Source organism: Spermophilus citellus, assembly GCF_964194105.1.
Source record: "Spermophilus citellus genome assembly, chromosome: 13".
Classification (NCBI taxonomy): Eukaryota; Metazoa; Chordata; class Mammalia; order Rodentia; family Sciuridae; genus Spermophilus; species Spermophilus citellus.
The window spans coordinates 9578308-9598945 of NC_138193.1; the positions used below are offsets into that span (position 1 = coordinate 9578308).

General features: G+C 48.7%; 1 protein-coding gene across 1 annotated transcript; it reads right to left on the reverse strand.

The window, feature by feature from the left end:
• Positions 1 to 10464: 10464 nt before the first annotated feature.
• Positions 10465 to 17466, reverse strand: NEURL3 (neuralized E3 ubiquitin protein ligase 3). The gene is made up of 4 exons (XM_081265372.1): positions 17372 to 17466; positions 12398 to 12883; positions 12192 to 12263; positions 10465 to 10970 (listed from the first exon to the last, which is right to left on the reverse strand). The coding sequence occupies exons 1-4, from the start codon at positions 17397 to 17399 to the stop codon at positions 10777 to 10779; spliced, it is 780 nt and encodes a 259-aa protein (XP_081121498.1). The 5' UTR covers positions 17400 to 17466; the 3' UTR covers positions 10465 to 10776.
• Positions 17467 to 20638: the final 3172 nt, after the last annotated feature.

Below are 20638 nucleotides of genomic sequence, written 5' to 3' on the forward strand. Positions count from 1 at the left end.
GATACTCAGACTTTCCACCCTTCCTCTGTATTCCAGCAACCTCCCATAACCCAGGAGGGACTTCCTAGCCATAATGAGTTGGGCACAGTGCTATTCACTTATATCCCAGCTACTTGGGAAGCTGAGGCAGGAGGATTGCAAGTTGGAAGACAGCAGGGAAATTTACCAGGACCCTGTTGCAAAATAAAATAAAAAGGGCTGGGGAATGTGGCTCAGTGGTAGAGCACTTGTCTAGCATGCACAAGCCCTGGGTTCAGTCCTACAAACAAAACCACAATGAGATTATCACCTCAAACCTGTAAGGATGGCTATTATCAAAAAGTATTTGTGAGGATGTGGAAAAAAAGAGAAGACTTACACTCTGTGGGTGGATGGAATCTGATACAGCCATTATGAAAAGAGTACGGTGGTCTCTCAGAACATTAAAGAGGGCTGGGGATGTGGCTCAAGCGGTAGCGCGCTCGCCTGGCATGCATGTGGCCCGGGTTCGATCCTCAGCACCACATACAAAGATGTTGTGTCCTCCAAAAACTAAAAAATAAATATTAAAAATAATTCTCTCTCTCTTAAAAAAAAAAAAAAAAGAACATTAAAGCTATTAGATGATCCTGCAGTTCTGCACCTGGATGTATCTCCAAAGTAAAACCAGGTCTTGAAGAGACATCTGTACTCCTGTATTCATTGTAGCATTGTCACAATAGCCAAGACATGGAAACAACTCAAGTATTCATTGACAGATGAATGAGTAAAGAAAATGTAGTGGTGTTTGTGCACACAATGGAATATTATCGGACCTTTAAAAGAGGGGATTCCTGCCATTATCAGCCACAGGGATGAACCCGGAGGACATTATGCTAAGTGAAATAAACCAGATGCAAAAAGAAAAATATTGCAGGGTCTCACTTATACAGGGAATCTAAAAAAGTTGACATCATAGAAGTCCCTGAGTGACCAGTGGGGGGTGTCAGGGAGATGTTGGTCAAAGGGTACCAACTTTCAGTTACAAAATGAACAAGTTCTTAATTAATGCACAGCCTGGGGACTGTAGTTAGTTATGCAATGAGATGGATGTTAATTAGATTGATTGTGACTATCATTTCACAATATACTCATAGATTAAAGCATCACATTCTCCACCTTAAACATGTACGATTTTATATGTCAATTATAGTTAAAGCTGAAAACAAAATACACACATGTATTGTTTCCAAAAATCAGGAGAATAGGGCTGGGGATGTGGCTCAAGTGGTAGCGCATTCGCCTTGGGATGCGTGCGGCCCGGGTTTGATCCTCAGTACCACATACAAACAAAGATGTTGTGTCCGCCGAAAACTAAAAAATAAATATTAAAAAAATTCTCTCTCTCTTTAAAAAAAAAAAAGTCAGGAGAATAAATTTGATGATATGCTAGTAAAAAAAAACTTTCTGTATGACAAAAGAGAAAACAAAGAAGACTAAAACAGCAAGTTAACAGACAAGAAGTAGAGACTTTGAACATAGATAACAGGCAACGGAGTGGCACTGAATGTATACAGCACTGACACTTACAACCAACTCGAAATGCACAGATGGCTCCCAAGGAAAGTGGCCAAGGTCCAGGGCCCAGTAGACAGGTGACTAGGTGGTTGTGTTCACCAGAGCTGGGAAGATGCAGATTAAAGCAGCAGTGAGCTATCAAAGGAATGGAAACAGATCCAAGAGCAAGCTATGGTGACAGGGACCAGCCTTAGGTGCACTGAGGAATGAGCTTGGGGCTTTACTGCTGTTGGGCAGGACAGTTAATTATAATATACCAGGCTGGGGATGTGGCTCAAGCGGTAGCACGCTCGCCTGGCATGCGTGCGGCCTGGGTTCGATCCTCAGCACCACATACCAACAAAGATGTTGTGTCTGCCGAGAACTAAAAAATAAATATTAAAAAAAATTCTCTCTCTCTCTCTCTCTCTCTCTCTCTCTCTCTCTCTCTCACACTCTCTCCTCTCTCACTCTCTCTTTAAAAAAAAAAATTATAATATACCATGAACTTGAAAATCGCTGAAAGTAGATTTTGAATGTTCTCACCACACACACAACATGCAAGATAAATGTGGTATATGTCCATTAGCTTGGTTAAATCTCTTTTAATTCACCTGATACATATGTAATATAAATGGTGTACTCCATAAATATATTCAATAAATTTAAATTTAAAAAATTGTTTTAGTTATAGATGGACGCAATCCCTTTATTTTATTTGTTTATTTATATGTGGTGTCAGGGATCGAACCCAGTGCCTCATACATGCTAGGCAAGTGCTCTATCTCTGAGCCACAACCCCAACCCCTAAATTTAAAATTTTTAAAAACAAAAATAAAACCCTTAGGCAGCAATATCATATTAGATATATATATACACACTGGGACATTTTCATCTGCATTTCCATGTTTCCCAAGTTCTTATTTTCTGTTTTTTCTTTTTCTTTCACAATAAAGACATTTTTTTAAATATCTATTTAGTTAGTTAGTTAGTTAGTTAGTTAGTTTTTGGCGGACACAACATCTTTGTTGGTATGTGGTGCTGAGGATCGAACCCGGGCCGCACGCATGCCAGGCGAGCGCGCTACCGCTTGAGCCACATCCCCAGCCCTAAAGGACATTTCTTGAAACAAAGAAATTGATTGAGGGGCTGGGGTTGCAGTTCAGGGGTAGAGCACTTGTCTAGCGTGTGTGAGGCATGGGGCTCAATTCTCAGCACCGCATGTAAATACACTTTAAAAAATAAAGGTCCATTGACAACTAAAAAAATACTTAAAAAAAGAAATGGATTGAGCAAAAAATCGGAAGCATTATCTACTCAAACACAAGCTATTCATACCTTTTCTCCGTTGCCGTTCTCCAGAGGGGTGAAGCAATTTTGATTTTTGATTCTTTGCATATGACTTTTTCAATGTCTTTGGAATGAATGGTACAGGGTCTTTTCCTTGACCTCACTTTTCTGGATTTCCGCACAGTCCCCAACTTATGATGGTTCAACTTATGATTTCTTGACTTTACGATGGCATAGAAGTGATACTCTTTCCGCAGAAACCCCGCGCTGAATGGATCCTTCCTGAGCTAGTGGCACTCTGTGTGGTCCTCTCGAGCTGGGCAGCAGCAGTGAGCGGTTCAGCCCTGGACCACAGGAAGCAAGGATCTGCTCCGGTGTGCTGCAGGGCTGAGCAGGGATGTGTGGGAGGTTGGGTGTGCTCAATGCACCTGGAACTCACTGTGTTTCCTATTGTTGATGGGTTACCAGGAGGTGCCCATGTCCCAAGTTCAGGAGCATCTGTGCGCACCGGTGGGCCCTTTCACACTAGAATCACAAGACCTTTGGTTTGGGTAAGAACTTCCTCTTCTGGTCTCTCTCTCTCTCGTTCTCTCTCTCTCTCTCTCTCTCTCTCTCTCTCTCTCCCTCTCTCTTTTATTTTTGGGCATCAGGGAACCTCTGAGTCATGCCCCAGCCCTTTTTTATTTTTTATTTAGAGAAAGGGTCTTGCTGAGTGTCTTAGGACCTTACTAAGTTGCTGAGGCTGGCTTTGAACTTGCAATCCTCCTGCCTCAGCCTCCCAAGTCTCTAGGATTACAGGCGTGCCCCTCCATGCTCAGCCCTGTTTTATTTTTTTTCCCAAACAGTATCTCCTTGAATTTGGTGAGAATATTAAGAGCAATATTTTTCTTTTTTTTTTCCTTTCAATTTTCTATTCCTTTTTTTCTCAAAGTTACTCTTTCTTGTTTTTTGTTTGGGAAGTTTTCCTGAGATGACTGAAAATTCTTAGATGTATGTTCAAAGTTAAGGCTAGGATGCAAATAAGTCTTTCTGCTCCAAGCCCCAGGGGGCGCATGACAAGTGACCTCTGGGAAGACAGAGACGGTCAACTCATTGAAGAATGCCTGGATGTCAGTATTTTGAGAACTTTTCTCTACTGAGAAGTTCTAGAGAATTCTTTTTCAAATTTCTGCTTGGAAATTGCAATTGTGGCCAGACTTCTGAGTCCTGAAGAGGGTGAGGGAGAGATGACTGTGTCTCAGCATTCAGTTGATAAATGTTCACTTGACTCCTGGTTTCTGTAGGTGTCCACTGCCCTGAACTGTGCCTGGAATCTTCCAGACCAAAGACCTGGCTTAGCGTCCTGGAGAATACACTTCTCTAATCTTTCTTCATGTTCTCTTTCCTCCATTCTCCCTATTTTCTTCTGCAGTCCCTATTGGATGTCATCTATCCTTCTTATCCATATATTGGAATTCTTGGTAATTTTGCAGTGCATTCTGGTCAATTCAGGTCATTGATCCTTTTTTTGGGAGGCGCGGGGAGGTACAGGGGATTGAACTCAGGGGCACTCAACCACTGAGCCACATCCCCAGCCCTCTTTTGAACTTTATTTGGAGACAGGGTCTCACTGAGTTGCTTAGTGCTTCACTTTTGCTGAGGCTGGCTTTGAACTTGAGATCCTCCTGCCTCAGCCTCCCGAGCTGCGTGAGATTACAAGCCCAGCTCATTGATTTTTTTTTCAATTACATCTTTTCTACTATTTACTCCATTTGATGAGTTTCTTATTTCAATGATCACGTTTATAATTCCCAAGGTATCTAGAGTTTTCAGTTTGATACGCTTCTGCTTCTAACAGTACTTAAATCTGAAAGCCTTTGTCTGTCTTCCCTATTTAACACTCTCTCTCTCTCTTTCTTTCTTTCTTTTTTTTTCCCTGGTCATGAACATTGGGTCCCTTTTCTCCCATCACATCTGCTTTGCTCACACATTTGGCTCTTGGCTGTGAACTTAACCTTTGAATCTAAGATTCCTTGCTAGGCTCCAGGCATTCTTGCAAGATGGGATGGGATGTGCAGCCATGACTTGGCCTAAATAGAATGAGGAAGGGCTGGGATGTGCTGCTGGGCGTAGCTGAGCCAATAGTTAGCCTTCCAGACAAAGAGGCTTCCTGTTCTGAAAGGCAATCGATACTCTCTGGGCTTTGCCTTGCCTCACCGCTACAGATATCCACCCTCAGAGCTTCTGCCTAACAGCTCCCAGGTTTACTGTCTGGCCTGAGGTTAGAATTTCCGGCCGTCCATTCTGTGATACTTCAGCCTCCAGCTCCCAGCTCCCCAGTTCTGGTCTGAATCATCCCTAGAGCTGCTCCCGCCTTTTGCCGAAGTTCTCTTCTCTGATTTTGGCCGGTGGTTTCTACCTGCAATCTGATCCCATACATTTTCCATCTTTTATTATAGTGTTTGGTTCACCAGGTATTTTCTTTTACCTTGATTTTGTTTTTGGTATTTCTTCTCCTTCCCCCACCCCGCCCTCCCCCCCAGGGCTGAGGACTAAACTCAGGGCCTTGCCTGTGCTAGGCAAGTACTCTGTCACTTGTCACTGAGCTAAATCCCCAACCCCTATTCACCAGGTATTTTCTATAATTTACTTAAGTCATTCTGAGTGATTTATAGACTTTGAATAAAGAAAAATAAAGAGAGAACAAAGAGAAATAACTTGGTCTGCCATCTTGAACTACAACTCGAAAAGCTCTTTGTGGAGACTATTTTAACACTTGCTGTATTGTACTATGATTATTTATTACCCATCTCTACTCCCAAAGACACAAATAAAGTTGTGCTTGTACTAAGATGCCTTCTAGTGCCTGGTACTTCATTGTTTTTGGAATTAATTTGATGAGTGAATGAAGAAATGATTGCATCAGTGTGGTTATAATAAGGATTCTAATTCATGTCTCATTATTAATAAGGGCCTTGTTGGCTCTCTATTTTTCTATCTATAAAATTGGAAGAAAGATTAAAGATTGTTCCTCTCATTGTAGTCTGAAGATACCCCTGTAGCTATTTCATATACAGCAAGAGTACTAGCAGTGAATTCTCTGATTCTTTATCATAAATTTCTGAATTTCGGGCTGGGGATGTGGCTCAAGTGGTAGCGCGCTCACCTGGCATGCGTGCGGCCTGGGTTCAATCCTCAGCACCACATACAAACAAAGATGTTGTGTCTGCCAAAAACTAAAAAATAAATATTAAAAAAATTTTCTCTCTCTCTTTAAAAAATAAAAAATAAATAAATTTCTGAATTTCTTCTTCACTTTTGAAGGACAGTTTTTCTGGTTATAGGATTTTTTATTCTTTTCCTTCAATACTTCCAGTGTATCATCTGAAAAGCCAGCTTCTATTGAGGTTCCCTTGTATGTAATAAATTCTTGTTCTGTCTCTAGATCCTCTTTGTCTTTGATTTCCGACAATTGGACTGTAGTGTATCCCAGCATGGAACTCATCTGTCCTCTTAAGGTGAAGGTGGAGTGGGGCATGAGAATGAGGATAACTTGCAAGTTTATCCTACTTGCAGTTTGTTGAGGTTCTTGGATGTGTAGACTAATATCTTTCATTGAAATAAGAATCTTTGGACCTCTATAATTTTTTTTTCTTTTCCTTTGTAATAATTTGGATATTAGATGTCCCACCAAAAGTTCATATGTTGAAGGCTTGGTCTCCAATGCAGCAGTGTTCAGAGGTGGGACTTGTTTTGCGGTGGGGGGAGCGATTGAATCATAAGAGCATTAACCTCATGAATAGATTAACTCATGGATGGATTAATAGCTTAATGGACTATTGGGAGGCTGTGGGAATTTAGGGGGTAGAAACTTTTTGGAGAAATGTTATTGGGGATGTGTTCTTGAAGAAGATATTTTGTCCCTGGTGCCCTCCTCTCTATGCTAGCTGGCCACCACAAGATAAGCAGCCTCCTCTGCCACATGCTCCTGCTACCTTGATGTTCTGTCTCATGACAGACCCCAGAATGATGAAATCAAGTGACTGTGACTGAAACCTTTGAAACTTGTAAGCCAAAATGAACCTTTCATCCTTTAGAGTTGTTTATGAGTATTTTATCACAGCAGCTGAATGATGATTAACACACCTTTTATCTCCTTCTTCTCCTTCTGGGATTTTCCATGACTTGTATGCAGTGGACAATGGTATCTCACAAGTCTCTGAGGCTTTGTTCCTTTTCCTTTCTATTCTTCAGACCAGATAATCTCTATCACCATATCTTCTAGTTCATTAATCCTTTCTTCTGCCAGCTCAAATGTGCTGCTGAGTCCCTTTAGTGGATTTTTTTATTTCACATAATGTACTTTTCAACTTCAGAATTTCTATTTTTAAAAATATTTTCTATCTCTCTACTGATATTCTCTACTGATATTCTTACATCACTGACATACTTTTTAAAATTAAAAAAAAAAATTGAGTTTAGGTGAACATAATGCCTCTATTTTATTTGTTGATTTTTATGTGGTGCTGAGTATCAAACTCAGTGCCTCACACATGTTAGGCAAGCGCTCTACCACTGAGCCCCAACTCAGCCCCAGTTTTTAAAATTCTTTACACATGGGCTGGGGATGTGGCTCAAATAGCCTGGCATGCTCGGGGTGCTGGGTTTGATCCTCAGCACCACATAAAAATAGAATGAGGATGTCGTGTCCACTGAAAACTGAAAAATAAATATTGAAAAAATTCTCTCTCTCTCTCTCTCTCTCTCTCTCTCTTTAAAAAAAAAAAAATCTTTACACATGATTTCCTTTCATTTGTTAGTCTTGGGCATTGAACCCAGGAACTTTTACATGCTAAGCACAAACCCTACTTCTGAGCTACCAGCCTCCTTTAGTTTTTTGAGCCTATTTACAGTAGCTGAATTAAAGTCATTGTCTAGAAAATCCATCATCTTAGTTCAGTTTCTAGTGACTAATTGTGTGTGCAACTTTTCTGTTTCTTTATAGGTTTCATGCTTAAAAAAAAAAAAAACTGTCCTTATTTTTTTTTATTTTTTAGTTTTCGGTGGACACAACTTCTTTGTATGTGGTGCTGAGGATCGAACCCGGGCCGCACGCGTGCCAGCCTGGGGATGTGGCTCAAGCGGTAGCACGCTCGTCTGGCATGCGTGCAGCCCGGGTTTGATCCTCAGCACCACATACAAACAAAGATGTTGTGTCTGCCGATAACTAAAAACATAAATAAATATTAAAAAAAAATTTTTTAGTTGTATATGGACTCAATGCCTTTATTTGTTTTTATGTGGTGCTAGGATCGAACCCAGTGCCTCACACTTGGGAGGCAAGTGCTCTACCACTGAGCTACAACTCCAGCCCCACACGGTCCTTTTTTAATAATATAATTTAGCAGCCCCGAAAAATAAAAAATTCTCCCCTCCGAGGTTTGTTGTTGTTGTTGCTGCTGTTTGCTGAGTGACATTCCTGGGCTAATTCTGTAAAGTCTATATTTCCTGTAACATGCAGCCAATTGAAGTCTTTCTTCAGTTAGTTCAGTGGTTCACTTTAATGCTTGGACCAAGAATTCCTTGACCGCCTTGACCTAGCAAACTTCCACTGATTGTCAGGAGCTCTGTCTGTGGGTTGAGATGAACCCTCAGTCCCTTGGCGGTTTCCAACTCTGTCTTGGTTTCCACTTCCTGCCTATGCAAAGCCTCAAGATCAGCCAAAGACTGGGAACCTCCTAGGTCTTTCTGGAGAATATGCATAGCTTTTCAGAGCCCTAGGAATCTATTAGAGCTTCTCAAAGTTCTCCTTGGACATCTCATTTCCCTAATCTTCCTTTTAAATTTATGGCAACTCTGTTTGCCTCCACAGGCATCACCGTATTAGGCAGCGGTGACGTTAAGCAATTAAAGCTTATTAAAACTGACAAATGTCCCAGACATAGGAATTTTCCCATGCGGAGAGCCCCAACGGGGATTAGTAATGTCCTGGGGGTGGGGGCTTTTCCATGGAGAGAGCTCCGTGTTGGGTTTAATGATAACATACTGTAAATGACGTTTTACCAAGGAACTGTAAACAGGCCAGATGATGACAATATTGGTTTTTTTTTTTTTTCTTTTGGTACTGGGGATGGAACCCAAGGGCATTTTACCACTGAGCTAATCCCTGGCCATTTTTACTTTTTATTTTGAGATAAGATCTCACTAAGTTGCTTAGGGCTTTGATAGGTTGCTGAGGCTTGTCTTGAGCTTGTAATCCTCCTGCTTCAGCCCCCCAAATTGTGATTACAGGTGTGTGTCATGGAGCTCAACTAGGGACAATATTTAGGGGGATGGAGTTGTCCAAGGAATTCACACCCCAATATGTTCTTCCCAACCCTGGTGTGTGTGTGTGTGTGGGGGGGGGTTTCTTTCTTTTCTTTTTTCTTTGGATAATGGGGTTTGAATCCAGGATACTACCAGTGATCTAAATACTCAGGCCTTCACACACACACACACACACACACACACACACACACACACACGAGTCCTTAGGAATCCTCCCAGTTGGGGAGGTTTGGGGGGCCTTGGAAAAAGACAGTGGGAAGCCAGGATCCACCCCTGGACCCTGATGCCTGGCTTATTGTTCCCTAGGCCCTTCCCCTGGGGAGATGTCATATTTTGAGCACTTTGTAGCTAGAGGTTATATATTCATGATTCTCGCAACTTACCAGAACGAAAATTAACTTATTTCCACTCGACAGATAAACAGAAGCTCACAGAGGTCAAGTCACATGCTGAAAGTTAGAGCACTATGGGTGGCAGAGAGGGATCCTACTTCAGAATGTTGGGTATCACCCAACCCAACATCCTGGCCCTCGGGATGGTGAGGGGGCTGCAGAGACGTCTCTGATGGAGGTGTCCATCATGAAAACTTTTGAGCATCAGTGATAGAGCGCTTGCCTAGCACATGTGAGGCACTGGGTTCAATCCTCAGCACCATGTAAAAATAAATAAAATAAAGGTATGGTGTCCATCTGAAAAAAAAATAGCATAATAGGTTTGAACCCCCTATTTTATACACCCAGGAAATGTCCCTTTAAAGGCAGTCACAGAGCAGAGAACAATAGTAAAGTAATAGATGTGGCTTCCCCTGCCACTCCCACCTGCTGAGGCAGCTCCCAGGTTAACTCCTGCCTTGTCAGGGCCAGAGCTTCCGGGCCATGCACCAAAACCCAGCGTGGCTAGGTTAAGGTCTGGCTGGGACTTGAGGGCTCTGGGAGAATTGGACCATCTGCTGCACATGCTCAGCTTCATAGAGCCCCTGGGCCTGGGTACCCGGAGCCCAACCAGACCACTGCAAGTCTAGAGTGGTCTAGGGAGGGCAGGATGGCAGGATGGCAGGTTACCGAATGTCCTGCATCGTGACTAGAGCTTCACCCCCTCCCGCTGAGCACACACAAAAAAGGGGGACACAGTTATTATCAAAAAAATTCATACAAAACAAACTTTATTGTGGTATTTCAGAAATGTTGAGGAAATCATAACTACGGTGCACTTTCAAGTGCTGGGTTGTCTTTAGTCACACAATCTCATCACAACCTCACAAGCACCCTGAGAGACAACTACAGATCACTTTGTGGGGGACTTGAGGGAGAGGACCCAGTAAGTTCCACTGACATGACTCCCTGCTCCAGGTCTTCAACACGCTGGGGCCGCAGGACAGATAACAGCAGCCTTGGCTACAGAAAGGAGGAATCAACTACCCCCTCTGCACACAGCACCCCAAAAAGGAACATCCTGGTGTGGGCAGAGAGGTTTCTCTTTGCTACACTGGCCCGAGCCCAACTTTCCCTTGGGGAAAGAGTAGTACAGTGACCACCAGCTCCCTGCCTCCCTCTCTGTCCTGCCTGCTGCTGGCCAGGCCCCCTGACCCCAGGCCAGGATGAGGGCAGGGCTGCGCCTGCTCCCTCTGCAGAGATAGGTCCAACCTGCTACACCTGGGAGCCTGTCTCATGAGCCTTCCCCAGTCCTAGGTGACCACACTGTGGCTATTGCGTTGATCTGCCAGCGACACACAGGACACGTGGCGGTATCCCTGAAGATCCGCTGGGCACAGGAGCTGCAGAAGTGTGAGTGGCCACAGGGGTCAAGACAGGTGTCGGCAGCATGGTGGAAGCAGATGATGCACTCATTGTCCGGTGTGACTGGAAAGAAGAGAACACAGGCTGGGGGCACGTGGGGCAAGGGGTGGGCCACTTCTCATGATCTGATCCCAGGACAGAGAAGGGTGCTATCTTCTGAATATGACCTCACGTGACAACGCTCCTGATGTGATCAAGGGAAGAAGACGGACACACAGTCGTCCGCCCTTGGTCTAGGTTCTGTATCTCATGGTTACCTATGGTCTGAAAATATTAAATTTTTTTTCTGGAAAATTCCAGAAATAAAATTCATGAATTTTAAATGATTGCTATTACACTACCGAATCATCCTGTTTTATCACTCATTATTGTTAGGAATGTCTTACTATACTTAATTCACAAATTCAACTTCTTCATAGGCATGTATAGGAAAAGCCAAGTATATAGGGCTACCCACGGTTTCAGGATTCAGAGGACCATCATGCAACATGCCTCCTGGGGATAAATTGGGGACGTGGATTATGAAATTCCAATTTTGAAAAAAAAAGAAAACAAAGTCCAACACTTGTCCATCTGCGCCTGCATGCACACCTATGATAAAAATACTGGAAGAAATCCACCCAAGAAGTCCGGGTGGTTTTAAAAACTTTCTTCTTGGCCTGGTACTATGACTGTAATCCCAGTGGCTCAGGAGGCTGAGGCAGGAGGATTGCAAGTTCAAAGCCAGCCTCAGCAACTTAGAGAGGCCCTAAGCAACCTAGCGAAACCCTGTCACAAAATAAAAAGGAAAAAAGGTCTGGAGATGTGGCTTAGTGGTTAACTGCCCCTGGGGGATCAATCCCTGGTACCATTTAAAAAAAAAAAAAAATCTTGAGGCTGGGATTGTGGCTCAGCGGTAGAGCGCTAGCCTAGCATGGGAGGGACCCGGGTTCGATCCTCAGCACCACATAAAAATAAAGGCATTGTGTTGTGTCCATCTACACCTAATAAAATAAATATTTAAAAAAAAATCTTTATCCCTTAATCTTATTTCTATTTGGCAAAATCTTACAATGAATGTGGATTACTTTTCTACAGCAAAGGCATAGATAGCATTATGTGCTGGTGATGATGCTCTAACAAGAGCACTGTCACTTGTAAAGCCAGCCGTTGCTCTAGAACACAGAACTTTAAAGTCTCCATCCCCGGCTCTGGGGATGGAGAGACTTGACGCTGTCTGCGCCCCACATCTTCGGGCTTCCTCCCACTCCGCAGGGGCTGCTGGAGGTTGGGGAGTCTACTCACCTTCCTGCTCAGGCACAGCCTCCTCCCTGCGGACGGCCGGCATGGCGGTGGGACCCAGGCTGGCTGTGGGGTCTGAGACAGAGAGGGAGTCAGGACCAGGGGAACAGCGGGCGCTCCAGCCCACCTGTCCCTGCGGCAAAGCCTGCTGTCCCTCTCCCCTGCCCCACCCCTCCGCAGCCTGCACTCGGGTCCCCCCATTGTCTCACCCAGCAGCTGGATGGCTTTGGTGGTGCCGTACACGTCCATCACCGCCCAGAGCGGCGCGCCCAGGAGCAGGTCTTTCCGCAGAAGGAGCCGGCGGCCCGCGTTGACCTTGGCAAAGAGCCGGCCCCGGCGGTCCACCCAGAAGCAGACCACATTCCCGGGGAGCACGCTGCCTTCAGGCAGCACGGCGGCCCACGTCGGGCTCAGCTCCTCCAGGTCCGGGCACACAAAGGGCGGCAGGCTAGGCGCGGACACGTGCGCAGGGTCCAGTCGCGTGAAGCCCACCCGGAGGCCACCGCACCAGCCGCCCTCATGCTGCAGCACGCGCAGTGCCACCCGCTCTCCGGGGGGCACCGGCCGCTGGCTGAACACGATGCCATCGTAGAAGGTGGCGCGCCTGCACGCGGTGCTCGCCAGCGCGTCCAGATGCACCTGCGCGCCCTTGGTGTCCTCGTGGAAGCGCAGCGCCTCTCGGGGAGCCTCGGTGGCTGTGGGGCAGGGTGGGGACATGGAGCAAGTCAATGTGAACCGGCCCGGACCCACTGGCTCTTTGAGGGAACTCCCAGCACCCCAGGATCCCCAGCACTCTGGGCCACCTTCACATCCCCTGGAGGGTCTTGTCCACCTTGCCCAGCTGCCTTGACAGCAGCATCTTCCCTGAATAGACTGTTACCCCTCACCCCAGGGATCCACGGAGATCTGCTCAGAGCCTGGTGGGAGCCCACTCTGACTTCTGGATCTGATTTCCTCAGCAAACCTACTAAATGCTCCTTCTCCCCAAGGAGGACAAGAAAATGAAAGGCACCAATGCCGGTGCCAGCCTCTAAACCCCATCTGCCCAAAGGTACTGCCGTGTTCAGTGGGCACAGCAGGCCCACATATTTATGTTTATTATGTCCATTTATTCTCACTCCGGGGCCCAGCCCAGGAGTAGCTGGGCCCACATGCCAACGGGGGAATTCTCTGGCAGATGGCGGGTTCTTTTCTGTCTGCTTCTTTGACCTTGACATTTCCCCACAGGGAACCTGCTTTGCTGGTGGAGGCCCTGCCCCACCCTGGAAGGTGACTCCTCATCCTGGGAGTCAGGGGACTCTGCAGCTCCTGACCAGGTAGGGGTGCAGGCTGGAGAAGGAGGCCAGGATCATCTCTTGGGAATCCAGAGGCTGTCTTAACAAAGCCCATACTGGGCTTTGCAACCAGGGGACTTCCCAGAGGACGCCACTTGGCAGCCAGGAAGGGAAAGTTCCCTGTTGGCTGGTCCTTGTGGATCTGAAGCCTGGAGGAAGCTGGTGGAGCTTCCTGCCCCAGGACTGCACCTCCCACCCCTGGGCCCCTCCTCCTTCAGGGCTGCAAGGCTGTGGCCCTGCTGTTCCAGGGCTGGGCCTGGAAGCTGGCTACTGCTTTGCAGTTAAAAATAAAAAGAGCCAGGCTGGGGTTGTAGCTCAGCGGTAGAGCGCTTCCTAGCATATATAAGGCACTGGGTTTGATTCTCAGCACCACATGTAAACAAATAAAGTAAAAATTCATTGACAGCTAATAAAATATTAAAAAAAAAAAAAAAAAAAAGAGCCAGGCATGGTGGCGCACACCTGTAATCCCAGCAGCTCAGGAGGCTGAGGCAGGAGGATTGCAAGTTCAAAGCCAGCCTCAGCAATGGCGAGGTACTAAGCAACTCAGTGAGACCCCGTCTCTAAATAATACAAAATAGGGCTGGGGATGTGGCTCAGGGGTCGAGTTCCCCTGAGTTCAATCCCCAGTACCTACTAAAAATAAAAAGAGGTAAACTTATTCAGAACTTGAACCAGAACCCAGCCAAGGTCACGTCCCCCAATTGGGTCGCTTTCCCCTGGTCTGCCCTGACCCTGCACAAGCCAGCCTCATCCCAGCAGGGGCCAGGGAGGGGAGACTCCATCTGGTCAGGCACAAGGGACACCTTTGAGACCACAGTGATCCACTCTTGACCTACTGAAATATCCTTCCCCAAGGCATAGGGACAAGTGCCTTGTGACCTATGAACAGGCCTCCGCAGAGCCCTGGGTGTCCACACTTGCCCACCTCACGCGTGCCTCTGTCCCCAATGTCACCCTTTCCCATGATGACCTCATTCTCCCTTTCACCTGATAGGTGTGCCAGATCCCTTCTCCTCAAGCTTGTACCTAAGCAAGGGGGAGCCTCTGGGTCAGCACATCTGGACTAGAACCAGAACACAAGGCCCTGACATCAGCGAACCTGCCCTGCACCCACCCCTGAGATGCCAGCGCAGGCGGGGGCGTCATGTTTGCCCCCCGGATTCTGGTCCTGCCCTGTTGCTGAGCGAGGCTGCTCCCTGCTGCCTGGGGTTCAGTCTCCTTAGCTACAGACGGGAACCCTCACCGACAAGGCCTGGAGTCTCTGGTCACCTGCCCAGAGACCCTGAACATGAAGCATTCATTGCCTGGCTGGGCCGGGGGTCGGGGCAGGTAGGAGCTCCTGGTACCAGCTCAGACCAGAGAGGGCAGGCCACCCCCCACACACACTCAACTGGATCAGCACCTGCCCCTGGAGAGACCAGTCCTGTCACCATTGAGAGGCAGGAAAAACTGTTCCTGAGAGTCCCCACAGCCTCTGGGAACAAAACTGAAGGGCAAATAGGAGCTGCCCCAGCCTTGCCCAGTATCCACCCTGCAGGAAAGTGGTCCCCATCCCTGTTGGAACAGAAACTAGAGACTGGCTACACTCAGCTCCTGGGGCCTAAAGGGTGACCTACAGAGAAGAGCTCTTCCTGGCTTTAATTGGAGTTTCCATCCACTTTGTCCCCACCCCCAGTCCCATGCCCTAGACAGTTGGGACAGAGACTCAGGCCAGCCTGACCTCTGGCAGGACCTACTCTAGGGGCAGGGATGGGACAGAGGGAAGGTTTATTGCCCATCCACATCCTGGAGAGGAGCCAGGGCACTGACTGGCTGGGTCCAGGCCAGGGAGCAGGGGAAACTCCCTGGGAAGGTCCTCAGTGAGTACAGGAGTCCCTTGGCAGGACAGGGAGGCCTTGGGGACGCCAGGAGAAGCAGGCCTTGACCTGAATAGGAACTTGACAGTCTGCGGAGCTCCGCCCAGCTCAGGAGCCTTCCCAGCGAGTGACTGGGAGCTCGGTGTTCACCTAAGTTAGAGGGACTGAGGGGACACACTGGAGGTGTCCTCCCTAGGCGGACAGGACGTGTGAGCACCCTTCTCTCAGTGGCCCACTTGGGCTACTGTCCCTACTTCAGACAGGCAGCACCTTATCAACAGCCTCCTGAGCATGACACTGCAAGGTGCCACCACAACAGGACAACACAGAGCTCTTTGGGGCTTAGTCTCTCTGCACTTACTCTCCTGTACGGTTGTTTTGGTTGTTCACTGCACAAGGCCCAGGCTGAGTGTGGCTGAAGCCACCCTGGTCCATGCAGCCCAGCAAGGGCCTATAAGACACCATCCACAGGGTCCCCTTCCCTTCCTTTGCACAGGGCTCTGCCACCTGAACTTGGAGCTGGGTCACAGGGGCATGAAAAGGGTGGAAACCTACTTCCATTCTGCCTGGTTCCTCCCTCAGAGCCTTGCAAGAGTCACCCTGGTGACACAGGCAACCCAGTCATCCCATCCCCAGTGTGGGGAATGGAAGAGGTGGGCAGGGGCCAAAAGTGGCTCTCCAGGCAGGTCTGTCCTACTGGCTGGGCTGACACCGGTTCAGAGAACCCAGGTGCCCCAGCACCCTCACACCCAGAAGTGGCTGTTATTTGGGGCCCCATTTTCAGGCAGGATCCCGAGGCTTGGTGGAGCCGTGGGACTCACCCATGGCTGCCGTGGAGGGACAAGGGCTGCACGCTGGGCTGGACAGGGACCCACCCTGGCAGCAGGAAGTTCAGGAAGCACTAATCACATGCTTTGGAATGTCTCCACCCCTGGACAGGTAGAGTCAAATTGCAGAATCCCCGCAGCTAGGGTCTCAGAATTTAAGTGTCACAGGGTCAGTGCCTGCTCCACTAGGGCCTCCGGATCATCATCGTCTTCATTGCCAACCCTCAGCCATCAAGACTTTGAGGGTAGCAGGCGCCCACTCAGCTATCTGCAGCCTCTGCCTCTCCTCTCCCCACCCTGCAGGGGACACACTCAGAGATTGGGGAAGCTCAGTGACACCACATTCTGCCAGCCAGAAGCAGGGGATCCCAGGCCCAAGGCCCAGGTCCCAGCCACACTCAATAGGAGGCCGCCTCCTCTATAGCGCTGTCATTGTCCTGCCTGGAATGCAAACCAGATTGTCACAGCAGTGGTGGGTCTGGGAGCTGGTATGTGAGCCTTCTGTGCCCACCAGGGAGCCCTGAGCAGTGGCTTTAGCTCTTTGCCTAGGAGGGCACGTCCAGAGACACACAGTCCTGATTGTCTTTGAGGTTGAAGGACCTGGTTCTCCTTCTTCTACCCGCCAGAGGCCCTTCTACTAAGGAACACCTGTGGCCTCAGGTGAGGCTCCCAGAGGGACTTCCTGCCTGATCACTCTGTAGATTTGTGCCTTCTAGTAGTCCTGTGAAGCCAGTAGGATGGGTCGCATTGTCCCCTGCCTACAGATGAGGAAACCGAAGTTTAGGTTCCCCCAGACCTGCTGGAGCTGAAATTCTACCTGCTCAAGAGCCCTGGTTTTTGAGAATTCCCGGTTCTCTACAGGACCCCTAAACTCCCTCCTGTGGCCCACACGGGTCGCTATTCCCTCTGCCCACCAGGAACCGAGAAGCATCACTGTGGCCATCCTGGACCCAGATCACCCAGGTTCTGTTGGACTTCTGCAGAGACAGGAAACTCACCGTGGCACGGGGAGCCAAGTGGTGTCAGACGCCTCTCCTGAGCCACGAAGACACTGCCTGCACCTCCACCCCACAGACTCCCACTGCAGCAACGACACAGCCCTCTCCACTTCTCGCACCCCTGGCCCAGGAACCCAGCTCAGGGGATGCAGGAGGTATACTCACAGGCATTGGAGCAGAGGTGGGCTCCCATCAGCCTGGGGTCCTTGGGCACAGGTCCCTGGGTCTGGAGAGAGTTGTCTCGTGAAGACCAGTGGTCAGGTTTCCAAAGACTCAACAGGTTCCCTTTTTTATGAGCCAGAGATCATGTTACAGAGTTGATGATTAATTGGATTGGCTGTCAAGCATTACAATATCCTGGGGATTTCCTGGTAAGTTCTCCTGGCTTGCAGCAAACTTGCTGCAGCTAACCAACCTGAGAAAAGGAAACAGGAACTGGGGACGTGGTCTGGGTAGGGCTAGGGTAGCCTTCTGTCTGACTTCTGACCGATCTCAACCCGGCTGTGCATTAGAATTGCCCAAGTCATGTTAATAAGCACCTGAGTCCAGACTTGCCCACAGAGACGCTGGTTCCATTGATCAGGGTGGGACCTGGACAGAGGAATTTTAAAAAGGACCCCTGGTGCTGGGTGCGGTGGTGCAAGCCTGTAATCCCAGCGACTTGGGAGGCTGAGGCAGGAGGATCGCAAGTTCAAAGCCAGCCTCAGCAACTTAGTAAGGGCTAAGCAACTCAGCAAGACCCTGTCTCAAAATAAAAGATAAAAAGGGTTGGGGATGTGGCTCAGTGGTTAAGTGCCCCTAGGCCACTGCTTCAGGCCCTGACATACAGAAAGTGCTTAATGTTGCTGAAGTGGAATTCAATTGAATGAGTGGCATCTCAGAATGTGTGCAGTGGTGTCTGCCCTGGGTCTCCAGCACAGAGGAAGGGGCTCGGCAGACAGAAGGGGAGATGGGGAGGTGGTTCCCCCAGACCTGCTGGAGCTGAAATTCTACTCTGCAGAATTTGCCACCCAACGCAAATGGCCCGGCAGAGGTCACACCAAAGGCCTGCTGGCTCCTGACTTGTTAGCTCTGGCAAAGAAGTCAGAGCGATCTTCTGTCCCTTTGATGGCTCACAAGGAAACTGAGGCTCGTGGAGGAAGGAGCTTTCTCTTGCCCAGTGTTTTTTATGGGGCTAAGAATCTTCTGTGCATGTTGTTAAAAACAGATCACCTCAGGTCTGGGGCCTGTGGGGATTCTGTGTTCCTAACTTCAGGTGCCAAGGCCTGACTGTGGTGCAGGCCTGAAGTACCCTGGCCCTTCACTCCCAGACTGAGCCAGCCCCAAGACCCCAGATCAATGTCATCTTCAGTCCTTGTTCAGAACGCTTCATAGGATGAATAGCCCCTGGGCATGTCCCTGGGGGAACAGAGGATGCAGTAGGCTGGGGAAGTGACAGGGCAGGAGAGAGTGGAGAATTTGGAGACAGGTTCTGCTCCTGGTATTTTTTTTTTTAAAGAGTGAGTGAGAGAGAGAGAGAATTTTAATATTTATTTTATAGTTCTCGGCGGACACAGCATCTTTGTTGGTATGTGGTGCTGAGGATCGAACCCGGGCCGCACGCATGCCAGGCGAGCGCGCTACGGCTTGAGCCACATCCCCAGCCCCCTGCTCCTGGTATTACCTTGAGTGGCTCCCTTGCTCTCCCTGGGCCCTGGGGTTTCCAGGTATAAAACAGGAAGTCACAATAAGCTGGCCTGGGGGTCCCTTCCAGCCTAACAGGCAACAGGCTGTGGCTGTGGATTTGGAGAGAGGAAGTTGACGGCAGCCTGGCCCTGGTTACCTTGAAAGACACTGCCGCAAGCCTGGACCGCCTTTCTTAGGCCACACCCGCCAGGCTCCTGGTTTTTTGCCTGAGAAGCAGTTTTGCAGAGGCCAAGGGCAACTGGGAAGGAGTCAATGCCAATCACAGCGAGCCCGAGGTTGATAGTTCTTGGTGGTAACAGCTGGCCCCGTCCCCTGGTTTATAGTCCTGGCTGGCCCAGCTGAGGGAGCCAGGCTAGGGTAACCCCTAGTGCCCTCTGGCAACCTTGCCAGTCTCTGGGCGGGGCTGCTCCCTCCTCCCCCTCCCAGGCTCCACCTGTAGGCCCACTGCCTGGAGCACCCTGCCAATAAACCACATTCCCACAGAGAGATGTGTGCACCATCTTATCAGGGAAACCAGGACTGGGGATTCAGCCTGTCTGGAAAAATACTGGGGCCAGTTGTGGCCTGCAGGCTACCTGCAGCCCGCAGGGGGACTGGCTGGGTTTGCAGGACCTCGGTGCGGGTGGACATTCCAAGATAGTGAAGCCTCCTCAGGCCCAATGTCCAGGGGACAGGAGTGCCAGGTGAGCACTTGACTCACTCCCACGTGAACTTATTTAACAAACTGACAGGTTCAGTCCATGCCCCTCTAAAATATGGTGCCTCCGCCTTTGGGAAGACAGCAGAAGGGGGAAGGCAGGAGCGGCCTTGCCTTTCTGCCCTGAAGCAGATGGTCACAGACCCTCAGTGGCTTCCTTACCTTTGAAGACAGCAACAAGGAAAAGAATCTGGACAAACCGGCCTGGCTGAGCTCCCCCTGGCTTCTAACCACCAGTTCCTGTCCCTCCATCCAGCCACACTTCATCACGCTGGGCGTAAAAACACACAGATTTCCCTGTTTCTTCAGGCCTTCACTTCTGAGGGCCCTGGGTCCCATATTAAATAAGCCCTCTCTCTTATTAATCTGTCTTTTCTGAAATCTTGTCTGAATCTGTAATTGGGGTCTTAACCACCAGCCTACCAGCAGGTAAGCAAAGATCGAACTTCTCCCTTTAACATACTGTTGTCCTGAATCCATACTAGATCAACCTGGTACTCCTCTCGGAAACGCCTCAGGCCCTAATTATTGCAACCATTCCCATTTTACACACAGGGAAACTGAGGCACAAAGTGGTCAAGCAACTTGTTCCATGATCGGGAGGCAGGATTCGGTCCTTGCACTGTGGCTGAAGAGCTGGTGCCTTAACCGCCCATTAGTCCCTCTGGGGTTCCTCACTCAGGGAACTTGGCACCTGGTGAGTATTTTGTTGTTATTAGTTAACATTCTGGTGCTGGACTGTGCTGACGCATAGTAGAAGCCTTATAAGGTAGTTGCTGATTGGTTGCCTCAGTGTGTGTGTGTAAACCGCCCCGCGATGGAGACTGGACCCTTCCCTTTCCTTTAGTGCCACTGGCAAGGCAGAGCTGGCGTCTGGCAAGTCCTTGTAGCTGCTCTGAAGAGTGACCGGCCCTGGAAACAGGGGAGCCTTTGACGGAGATTGGAGCGACCCCTGCTGGCTGTATTCGGTACTGCCGGATGCCCGGAGGCCCCGTGAACCCTCAAAGCTGGGGTCGGGAGATGAGAGGGTCTGAGGCTTCTGAGGACTC